The sequence below is a fragment of the Mastomys coucha genome, chromosome X (genome assembly GCF_008632895.1).
Source record: "Mastomys coucha isolate ucsf_1 chromosome X, UCSF_Mcou_1, whole genome shotgun sequence".
Taxonomy (NCBI): Eukaryota; Metazoa; Chordata; class Mammalia; order Rodentia; family Muridae; genus Mastomys; species Mastomys coucha.
In genome coordinates, this window is record NC_045030.1 from 144,943,201 (window position 1) to 144,955,071 (window position 11,871).

Below are 11,871 nucleotides of genomic sequence, written 5' to 3' on the forward strand. Positions count from 1 at the left end.
GGCCTCGAACGAGTTCTGCCTGCCTCTGCCTCTTGAGTGCTAGGACCAAAGGCATGCACCATCAGTCTGGCAGCTCCAACTTATTTTTTGAAATTGCATGTCTTACCGGCTTAAAGCTCGCCAACTGGGCTATATTGGCTGGCTAGCAAGCTCCAGGTATCCTCCTGTCTCCACTTCCCCAATGAACCACCACACCTAGCTTTTAAATGAGTACTAAATCCAAACCCAGAGCCTTGTGTTTGTATGGCAAGCTTAGTGCATGTATGGAGGTCAGAGAAGAACTTTGCCAGAGTGAATTCTCCCCTTCTTCTATGTGGATCCTAGGGATCAAACAGGTTATCAGGCTTGGTAGCAAGTGCCGTAATCTGCAGAGCTATCTCACCAGCCTGTTCATAGGTTTTCTTGTTCTTTTGCGTCTCCCCTAATTTTGTATTATCTGAACTCTACTATAGCCAGGACTATGTAGACAGTCAGTCTGTCTATCTGTCTCTCTTTCATGTGTGTGTTTAACCATTTGAAAATAAATCAAAGACATTTCACCTTTAAGTGCTTCAGCATTAATATAAAATCATCATTCTATCTTACCACTATTAATTTTCTCTTGCCATCATTTAACTAGTTTTTTTTTCAAGTTTCTATACTTGCTCAGTTTATCTAATATATATTCAAGTTTCCCTAATTGCTTTTCAGAATGTCCATGTTTTCTGGGATGGGGACCGGAGTCCAATCAGAGTTATGTTCTCAAGTTGGGTGGTGTGTCACACACTTGGAATTCTACCAATTGGAGGCAAGATACTTGTGAATGGGAAGCCAGTCTGGACTATGTGGATGTTTTTTCTCTAAAAACAAGTAACCTGTAATAACATCCATGTTCTATTTGCATATATCTCAGTAATGTTCTATATTCATTTTAAACATTGTCTTTATCTAGCAAATGGTGATGGGACTTAGGGTCTTGTGTGTGCTACTGAAGTTCTACCTCTTAGCTAAACTGGTTCAGATAGTGAGGGTTTGTTTGTTTAAGAGCAGGCCGTTTGTATTGTAGAACATTTCACAGTCTTGTTTTGTTTTAGCCCTTTGTAAAGCTAAGGGTGGCCTTGAACTCTTCCCCTGCCCCCAGACAGGGTTTCTCTGTGTAGCCCTTGCTGTCCTGGAACTCACTCTGTAGACCAGGCTGGACTCAAACTCAGAAATCCACCTGCCTCTGCCTCCCAAGTGCTGGGATTAAAGGCGTGTACCACCACTGCCAGGCGGCAGTCTTAAACTCTTAATCCTTAATTCTCCTGTTTCAGTTCCCTGAGTGCTGGGTTAAGGTCAGGAATGTGCTACCACACCAGTTTCTGTATAGTCTTTCTAGTCTTTTGAAAGGTTTTACCACTACACCCAGCCCCACAGTTTATTTTTATCTTATGATTTCCTTGTATTGTTTACCAGATAGGTTTATTTGCTATATTTCCTAGAAATTGAAGTGTAGTCCTAATGACTTACTTAGATTCAGGTTAAATATTTTTTTGGCAAGATATTTCATAGCCAATGCTGTATGCTTCATATTATATTATATGGAACATGTCCTTTTAAAAAGGCATTGTGTTTCCAACTTAACTGTTTTAAGTGTACAGTTTTAATAGTGTTAAAGGTATTCACATTTTTTGTGTAAAAAATTTCTGGGCTCTTCTGTCTTGGAACACTAAAATTTTATAGTTACTTAAAAAGCAACTAATTTCCTTTTCTGTCCAGCCTGCTTTAATTTTTTTGAGCTTACAGGTTAAAAATAATATTTGTCAGTGTTATCATAGTAAAGGTTATAGAACAATGCATTCTATGAATACCTGTTTCTTTATATGGGATTTTAGTTTCTGGCTACTATAATTAATAACTGCAAAGGAACAGTTTTTCCTAAGTCATTGACCCAATTTTCTGACAACAGATTTTATTTTCTCTCTTCTATTATATTAGTCCAAGCTCTAAGTGATTAGAACATGTTTCTACTCTCAATATGCCCTTTATTTCTTTTCCCCTTCCCTTCTTCCTAATGTCCCCTCTTCTGCTTTGTCTCCTTCTCCCTTAGGTAAGTCAAATCTCATGGATGCCATCAGCTTTGTGCTTGGTGAAAAAACCAGCAACCTGAGGGTAAAGACCCTGCGGGACCTGATACATGGAGCTCCTGTGGGCAAGCCAGCTGCCAACCGAGCCTTTGTCAGCATGGTCTACTCCGAGGAGGGTGCTGAGGACCGCACCTTCGCCCGAGTCATTGTAGGTAGGTGAGGCTGATCAGAAGATTGCTTGGGTCCAAGGAAGCAGATAGACTAGTTGTCAGGATAGGAGCAATACCTGATCCTTATTGACTCATTCACTATCTTGTAGGGGGCTCTTCTGAGTACAAGATCAACAACAAAGTTGTCCAGCTACATGAATACAGTGAAGAGTTAGAGAAGTTGGGCATTCTCATCAAAGCTCGTAACTTCCTCGTCTTCCAGGTGAGATAATATACATTTTTTAAAGGATTGTCTCACTGTATAGTCCTTGGCTGCTCTGGAATTCACTATGTAGCTTAGGCTAGCCTTGAACTCAGAAAAATCTGCCTGTCTCTGCTTCCTGAGTGATAGGATTAAAGGTGTGCACTATTATGCTCAGCAAATTACTTTCACTTTTTTATTTTTATCCACTATTTGCATCATTTCCACAGTCCCTTTCACCACTTCAACTCCTATATCTCCCTAACTACCTCCTCAGGGATTCATGATCTCTTCGATTTTTGTTTATTTTTATTTTATGTATCTGAATGTTTTGCTTCTATGTATGTATAGGCACGCCTGATGCCAGGCCAGAAGGCAGCGACAGAACCCCTGGAACTGGAGTTACAGATGGTTGTCAGTCACCATTTAAGTGGTGAGAACTAAGTCAGAGTCCTCTGGAAGAGCAACATACTCTTAACCATTGAGCCATCTCTCCAGGCCCCATATTTGTTTTGTTTATTTTTACACACCTTTGTTGAGTCTGGTTTAGTATTGGTCTTTACTTGTATGTGTTTAGGGCTGAGGTGTTTGTGAGGTGTGGGGAGGAAATGGTTCACCCTCTCTTAGTAACCATGTGGGGGCCCTTTAAAAGTTTCCTCCATCCATATTGGTGTAGTCTTCACAGATCTTGTGCTGGCAGCCATATTATTGAGAATTCTTGGGAACACCATCTTTGTCCAGGCCAGAAGAAACTATCATACATAGGATGATGCAGTCATCCTGGCCCTTGGGCTCCAATAATCTTTCTGTCCCCTCTTCTGAGATGTTCACTGAATCATAGATGTAGGGGCTGTGTTACAGAGAATGCATTTGGGGCTAGGCATTCTTATTTTCTGCATTTTGACAAGTTGTGGATCTGTTTCTGCTAGAAAACAAAAAGAAGCTTCTTTGATGACATATGAAACTTGCAGTTATCTGTGGGTATATGGAGAAATATAAGGACATTGGAAAGTATATTATTTTAGTAATATGATAGTAGTAGGTGATCCTTTGTGGACATTTTTTTCAAGACAGGATTTCACTGTGTAGTCCTGGCTGGCCAGATGTGTCTGCTTCTGCTTCCTAAGTCCAGGAATTAAAGGCATGAGCCACCATGCCCAGGCTGTGGGCATTTTGAAAAATGATTTTATGGTTATGAGTGTTCTGTGTGTGCACCAGTACATGCAATGTCCATGGAAGCCAGAAAAGAATATTGGATCCTCTGGTACTACAGTTGTGGGTGGTAGGAATTGAACCTAGATCCTCTGGAACGAAGAGCTGCTAGTACTCTTAACTGTTGAGCCACCTATTCAGCCCCCTTGAGTGTTTAAAATCATTATTGGCTATTTGCTGTTTGTTGACTTTGCCTGTCCCAACTAGAGCTACCTATCTCCAAGTTCATGTGTCTCCCTTAGACTAATGTGTGGCACATGCTTAGTGGGCTTTCCAATCCATTCTGGCCCTTCCTCTTTCTCCCCTCAGCTGGGTTAGTCTAATAAACACATAAGTCTTTTTTAACTGTCTTTCCATAAGGCAGTTCAGTGATTCCTTCTTGTCTACAAGATGATTGTTCTGAAATTGGAGATCCTAGACCAGCAATATTAGCACCATTTGGGGATATGTTCCAAATGAGCATTCTTGAGCCCCCTTCCAGATTATGAACTGAAGAGAGAGTCTGTGGTAGGGCACAGTTTGTGTTACAGCAAGTTCTTAAGGCTATTGTGATGCTACCTGAAGTTTGACTTAGAATGAACAAGCAAATGTGCAAGCCTGTTGTTCATAAAACACTATTGTTCAATTCTTTCCTGCCTTAGTAGCTTTGTCTGCCAGTAGTCTGTTCCTCAGTTTTGTATTCTAGCCCCATTAAGCCACCACCTGTAGTTCTCGGATTCATTTGCTGTCTTTGGCATGCAGGCCTTTGCTTGTTCATTCCCTATAAGTGGACTTGTGAAATAACCCTTTCTGTTTTTGTTTTGCACCTCTCCCCCACCCCCCACACTTGAGGTGGTAGGGATCAAACCCAGTGTCTGTCATATGCTATCCTCATTCTATTGTTCTTTTTTCTTGGTTAGTTTTCCCATATATTCTAAAGTCAGCTGGACTTGTGTAAAGCTGTCCCAAATAGAACTCTGTATCTGTTTCTTGCATCTCAAACTTGAATTTTTCTGGGCTGCTTTAGTGATTGTACACAATATACCATTGTTAACCTTTGTGTTCTCTGAAAATAAGAAAGAGTCTCTCAAAATAAGAAAAGTAAACGAAGGGAACAGAATGTAGATCAGTGGTGGAGTACATACTGACTTTCAGTCCTCTCTGTACTTATTCTGTCCCCTGCCCACAAAAAAACCTTGAAATGTGATACTAGTTGAGGAAAGGAGGATATGTAAACTTTTGAAGTGGGCAGGGTGAATTGAGCTAGTAGAGGTCTAAATGGGGCAGTGTTTTGACCTTTATTAGGGTGCAGTGGAGTCTATTGCCATGAAGAACCCCAAGGAGAGGACAGCTCTGTTTGAAGAAATTAGTCGCTCTGGGGAACTTGCACAGGAGTATGATAAGCGAAAGAAAGAAATGGTGAAGGCTGAAGAAGACACACAGTTTAATTATCATCGCAAGAAAAATATTGCAGCTGAACGCAAGGAAGCCAAACAAGAAAAGGAAGAGGTTGGTGGCCTGGCTGCCCCTTGGATCTGAGGGGCCAAGATAAAGGTAGTGTCTTACTGATACATCCTGTACCCACTCTTGTTTGCTTAGGCGGACCGCTACCAGCGCCTGAAGGATGAGGTAGTACGAGCACAGGTGCAGTTGCAGCTCTTTAAACTCTACCACAATGAAGTGGAGATTGAGAAGCTCAACAAGGAACTGGCCTCGAAGAACAAGGAAATTGAGAAAGACAAGAAGCGGATGGACAAGGTAGAGGATGAGCTGAAGGAGAAGAAGAAAGAGCTGGGAAAAATGATGCGGGAACAGCAGCAGATTGAGAAGGAGATCAAGTAAGAGGCATGCCCAGACCTGTAACTTGTGAAAAACTAAGCAGCTGTTGTTGTTCTTTTGGGATCCTCTGAGCCTAGAGTCTACTATTGTACTAATTTGTTTATCTTTCTCTTGACCAGGCACATTTCCTGACTTTCAATTAATACTGTAGAATATTCAAGGTTGGGGCAGTAAGGTACCTCAGCCTTGACATAGCTCTTCTGGTAAAGGTGCTTGAGACCAAGCCTAGTGACTTGAGTTAAGTTACTAGGACCCAATATGGTGGAAAGAGAGATCTGAGTCCCACAATTTGTCCTCCAATCCCTGCATGCACTAACGTGTGTATGTGTGTGTATGTGTGTGTGTGCGAGTGCGTGCATGCACCTGCCAGTGCATGTGTAATACAAATAAATAAAGAACAAAAAAAAGAAAAAAAGAACCAGACTCTTAGTTGACAAGTTAGCAAGTTCAGCTATTGGATGACCAAGAGGGTTATCCTAGAAGAGAAGCGCTGTTTCTCTTAAGCTTAAAGGACAGGAATTTTAAGATAAGATGAAGGCAACTCATTGAGGGGCGTTTTTAATGAGAAATATGTTGTAGGGTTTGCTTTCAACATTATGGGGCAGTGTTTTGACCTTTATCAGGATGCAGTGGAGTGTATTGCCATGAAGAACCCCAAAGAGTTTTAAGGGTAGAAAAGGGGGTAATAATTTTGTCTTTAGGAGTGACTAGGCTAATTTTGTCTTTTGGAGTAACCAGGCTGATGCTGTAGATTCCAACAAGTACTTGAACTACACTCCTCTCTGTTTTATGTTGTTTTGGAGTCTTTTGTTGTTTGTTTTTGAGGAACTATAGGGCATCAGGCCCTTGTTCTTTAAGGTGTTTCCATGAGGTTGGCTAGGAGTACTTAGGTCCCTCTTTTAGGGTAAAAAGCCCAGGACTCGTACCTTCTGCAGGGCTAACTGGTTGTCTGTTTTCTCTCTGACAAAAGGGAAAAGGACTCAGAATTGAATCAGAAGAGGCCTCAGTACATCAAAGCAAAAGAGAATACATCCCACAAAATCAAGAAGCTTGAAGCAGCCAAGAAGTCTCTGCAAAATGCTCAGAAACATTATAAGAAACGTAAAGGTGACATGGATGAGCTGGAGAAGGAGATGCTGTCAGTGGAAAAGGCCCGACAGGAGTTTGAAGAACGGATGGAGGAAGAAAGTCAGAGTCAGGGCAGAGACTTGACCCTGGAGGAGAACCAGGTAAGTCTTGAAAGGGTCCTGGCGAAGAGATCGGTGACTTAACATCGGCTGACTTAGTAACCTGTCCTCTTTTTCTGTCTTAACACAGGTTAAAAAATACCACCGATTGAAAGAAGAAGCTAGCAAGAGAGCAGCTACTTTGGCTCAGGAGCTAGAGAAGTTTAATCGAGACCAGAAAGCTGACCAGGACCGTCTAGATCTAGAAGAGCGGAAGAAAGTAGAAACAGAGGTAGGCAGAAATTGAAGGATGAGTTGTGGGAGTGTAGCTCAGCAGCAGTGTGTGCTTAGCATATTTACCCTGAATTTAATTCCCAGCATCAACCACAAGCAAAATGATCAGGGGTGATAATCCCTAAATAAGGAAATAATGATAGTCTTAATAACAACAAAAATTTATATGTATCAGGCAGCTACTGTGTGATAAACACTATGCTTTACATATATTTACCTATTTAAGTTCATTTATGATTACCTTTAAGGGATGGTTACTATTTTCCTCACTTTTAAAATGAGGAAACTATATCACAGTGGTGAAGTAATCTGGGGCTTAATAATAACAGTAATCCCATAATTACTCAGCTGCAGGTTTAGGATGAACCTGGGCAGTCTGTCTCTAAAGCTCACGCTATTACCAAGTATACTTCACTTACTGCCATTCTAATATTAGTATTAATGTGTACCCCATATTAAGTACTTTACTATGGCTTACAGATGAGATAGCAAAGTCAGAGAAGATTGTGAAGCTTTACTTTGCTTGGGTTTGAGCCTTAGATTGGTGAGGAACCCTGGCCTGGGTACAGAACTTCTGAGAGATTTTGGAGCCCTTAGAAGCCCTCATCTAACAGTAGATTGGACTTTGTGTTTCTGCCTTTTGGTAGGCCCCCTGTATTAGATTATGACAGATTATGTTGGACTGTTGGAATTTTGGGGCAATAGGGGTGTAAGTCAAGACTACATGGACTTGGGTTAACTGGTTCAGCCTCTAATAGTGGGGTGCATTTATTATCCAGGCCAAGATCAAGCAAAAACTGCGGGAGATTGAAGAGAATCAGAAACGGATTGAGAAGCTAGAGGAATATATTACCACTAGCAAGTATGTTGCTCTGCAATCCTCTCTTTACCCTCCACATTCTTTCATGCACATCCTGCCCCTCTTTAGGCGGGTCTACCAGAGTCATTTAGTCACAAGTATTATCTTATTAGCCAGGTTAATTCCTGTTTCTTTACTTCATAGGCAGTCTCTAGAGGAGCAGAAGAAGCTAGAGGGAGAATTGACAGAAGAAGTGGAGATGGCCAAGCGTCGTATTGATGAGATCAATAAGGAGCTGAACCAGGTGATGGAGCAATTGGGGGATGCGCGAATTGACCGGCAGGAGAGTAGCCGCCAGCAGCGAAAGGCAGAAATAATGGAAAGCATCAAGCGTCTCTATCCTGGTTCTGTGGTAAGACTGGAGGGGACTCTCTCTGAGCATGTATTCAGACTCACTGTCAGCCTTCTGTGTTCTGTGATAGATTTTCTATGGGGAGACATAATACACACCTGCTTACCTCAGGAAGGGAACCTACAATAGAACTAAATAATGGTTGCAACAAAGCCCAGTATAGAACTGGCATTACTAACAAGTTTTTACTTTACTTACAGTTTTTACTGGCATCACTAACAAGAATATGAATGCGAGATTATTTAAAAGAGCAGGAATGACTTTTAAAAAGTAGCTGTATCACCAAAAAGCCCACTCCTGTGGCAGATGCCAGCTCACAGAAGCAACAACGCTGGAGCTCTTGGCACAGTTTTCAGTCAGCTCAGCAGTTAAGAGTCTCCTATTTCTACAGCTACAGCTATCTGTCAGAGACTTCTACAGTCCGTGTTTACTTCTATAAAGCTGAGGAACGTCTTCTAAAAACTTCCAGGTTTTCACTTTCTCAGACATGAAACTAAAGTGCCTACCTCCTGAGTATTAGGAGCCTCCTCCTCCCTTCTGGAGGGAATGCTAGTTGGGAGGAGACTGCTATAGAACACTCTGTGAAGATAGGGTAGCTATTCCTACTTTTATATCAGGAAAAATGGAAACTCAGCTAGACTGTCCTGCGCAAACAGACATAGCTTGGGCTAGAGAGATGGCTCAGAGTTAAGAGCACTGTCTACTCTTCTTTAGGACCCGAGTTTGGTTCCCAAAACCCACATCTTGGCTAACAATGTCTGTGACTTCAGTTTCAAGGGATCTGATACCTTCTTCTGGCTTATGTGGAGACAAATCACAAATGAGTATACATGTAGAAAAACCACAAATACATATAAACTGAAAAAATAAATTATAAAAAGAAAAGAAAAGCTTGTGAGAGAACTGTTCTTGCTCAGTTCCTCCTGGTTTTGTTTTCAGTTTAAAATTTTTATTTACTGGGAGCTAGAGAGATAATGGCTTAGTGATCAAGAGTACTTGCTCTTGTAGAAGACCTAATATAACAGTTGGCTTACAACTGCCTGTAACTACAGCTCCAGGGGATCCAATGCCCCCAGCCTCAGAGGGCATGTGCACACATGCAGACACAATCTTACACATAAGTTTTAAAAATGTATATGTGATATGTGTGTATTTGTAAGGACATGTACCACAGCAAGAATGGAGCTTGGAGAGCCTGAGGTGAGTCCTTGTTATCAAGCTTATTTGAGACAAGAGTCTTGTGTTGGTTTTTGACTTTTTGCATGCCTGGTTGGTGCCTGTGGAGTTCAGAAACCATCAAATCTGGAACTAGAGTTATGGGTGGTTGTGAGCCACCATGTGGGTAGTGGGAGTGCTCTTAACAACTGAGAAATCTCTCCAGACCCTCATTGTTTTTTCTGTTATGTATGCCAGGGTAGGTGGTGCACAAGCTTCCTGGGATTTTTCTGCCTCCACTTCCCATCTCCCCAGAGGAACTAGTTGGATTACAGACAATGTGTGCTACCATGTCCATGGATTATATCAATTCTAGGGATTCACATCTAAGTCTTAACTCCCACATGGCAAGAGCTTTACTCCATGGCTCAGTCATGTGTTCTTTTATTTTTTTTTCAGTTTTTTCTTTTTTTTAATTGGTTTAAGTTTTATTGCATTATTATGAGAAAAGATACATGATTTCAATTTATCTGAGTTTGTTAACATTTCAAAACTTATTTTAGGTAAATAGAATTACATCACATTCTTGTTTCCCTTTTTTACCCCGACACCTCCCAGAGACCCCCCCTTCAATACCTTTTGTTTTTTTATTTTGTCATATTCTTTAAATTTTATAAAATATTGTAACAACAAAAATAAGTATAAAAATTGTTTGATATAAAACAACAATCAATTGAACAGTCTTGTGTAGATGCTTGTCTACAGCAATACTGACAATACATACATTTGTCTCAATATAAATTTGAAATAACTCCAAATATATTAACTGTATATTTTAAAATAATACATCACTACTAGTATTTTTTAAATGAACATAAATAGATAAAGTCTTTTTGTTTCTTTGTTTTGTTTTTAGTAGAGCTTAAAATCTTGACTCTTGCTGTGGTACAAGCCCAAAATAAGAACAATTTTTAGACATTGGAGGGGTTTTTTTGTTTGTTTTTTCGAGACAGGGTTTCTCTGAGTAGTCTTAGCTGTCCTGGAACTCACTCTGTAGACCAGGCTGGCCCCAAACTCAGAAATCCGCCTGCCTCTGCCTCCCCAAGTGCTGGGATTAAAGGTGTGGGCCTCCACCGCCCGGCTAGACATTGGAGTTCATTGTAATAAGGCTGTACTTCAATGACCCTCATATCACCAAAGGATTTTACCTCCATCATAGCTAAACTGAGAGTTGATAGTTCTGCTGCACCAAGAAATGAATTGTAGGCATGATTTTTGGATACAGATTTCCTGCTATGATCACAGTTATTTGACTGGAGTGATTATCTTCATTCTCAGCCCACGGAGAACAGGTTACATTCATTTAAGAAACAGTATGTATATTAAGATGATCTATCCATGAAGTCTTTCACCAACTGTTTCAATGAACAATGGTTTTGCTTGGAGAGAGGCACAGACATTAGGTGAGGGTAAAAATCTGATTCATTAGCTGTGAGGATTTGGAAAAGCATTCATCTCAGAGAAAGAGTAACTTATAAAGTCCTCTTCTTTAAACTTGATACAATAGTTAAAAACATCAAGCAAACCATTCAGTCTCACTTTGTTGTTCTCTTACAAGCCACCTCCCAAGTTAACTGTCTACGTTTCCTTTGGCTGTATAAACTTTTGAAATATGTAAGCTGTCCTGAAAACCATAGTATAGTGTAAAAACATCAAATAAACAATCCTACTAATAGAGAGGCTGAGATAGGAGAAACCTGATTTCAAGACCATTATGTGGAACCCAGCAAGACACTGTCATGTACAAACAAGCTGAAAGTATATATGGATTATAAAGTATTGGACCTATTTCTCCAATTACCAAACTAGAGAGACCACTGGATAACAGCCAATAAATTTCTAATTCCTATTTTTAGATTTCAATCAATTAGGATATATTGGTAATACTAATTTTCATATTAAGACATTAAGAAAAAGTAATTGTTACTTCCTGTTATTTTTGTTGTTAGAGGTGGAATTAGGTTTGTGTGAGTTTGTTGAAAGCTTACTTTATTGGGCTGGGCGGTGGTGGCACACGCCTTTAATCCTAGCACTTGAGAGGCAGAGGCAGGTGGATTTTTGAGTTCGAGGCCAGCCTGGTCTACAAAGTGAGCTCCAGGACAGGCAGGGCTACACAGAGAAATCATGTCTCGAAAAACAAACAAACAAATAAAACAAACAAAAAAAAAACAGAACAAAACAAGATTACTTTCTTGCTTCTTCTAGAGTATAGTTTTACTCCTTATGTTGGTGTTTTCCATCTATTATCCTTTGTAGGGCTGGATTTGTGGAAAGATACTGTGTAGATTTAGTTTTGTCATGGAATATCTTGTTTTCTTCATCTATGGTAATTGAGAGTTTTGCTGGGTATAGTAGCCTGGGCTGGTATTTGTGTTCGCTTAGGGTCTGTATGACATCTGCCCAAGATCTTCTAGCTTTCATTGTCTCTGGTAAGAAGTCTGGTATAATTCTGATAGGTCTGCCTTTATATGTTACTTGACCTTTTTCCCTTACTGCTTT

The 11,871-nt window shown here is 40.4% G+C and overlaps 1 protein-coding gene across 1 annotated transcript in view; it reads left to right on the forward strand.

Moving 5' to 3' along the window:
• Smc1a (structural maintenance of chromosomes 1A) overlaps positions 1 to 11,871 on the forward strand; it is a 46,667-nt gene that overhangs the window by 4,178 nt on the left and 30,618 nt on the right. Inside the window, exons 2-9 of the mRNA XM_031369370.1 lie at positions 2,069 to 2,257; positions 2,365 to 2,477; positions 4,953 to 5,156; positions 5,247 to 5,485; positions 6,457 to 6,715; positions 6,804 to 6,944; positions 7,726 to 7,808; positions 7,950 to 8,157. Of these exons, the coding sequence (XP_031225230.1) occupies positions 2,069 to 2,257; positions 2,365 to 2,477; positions 4,953 to 5,156; positions 5,247 to 5,485; positions 6,457 to 6,715; positions 6,804 to 6,944; positions 7,726 to 7,808; positions 7,950 to 8,157 (1,436 nt within the window). The remainder of the gene's footprint in view (positions 1 to 2,068; positions 2,258 to 2,364; positions 2,478 to 4,952; positions 5,157 to 5,246; positions 5,486 to 6,456; positions 6,716 to 6,803; positions 6,945 to 7,725; positions 7,809 to 7,949; positions 8,158 to 11,871) is intronic.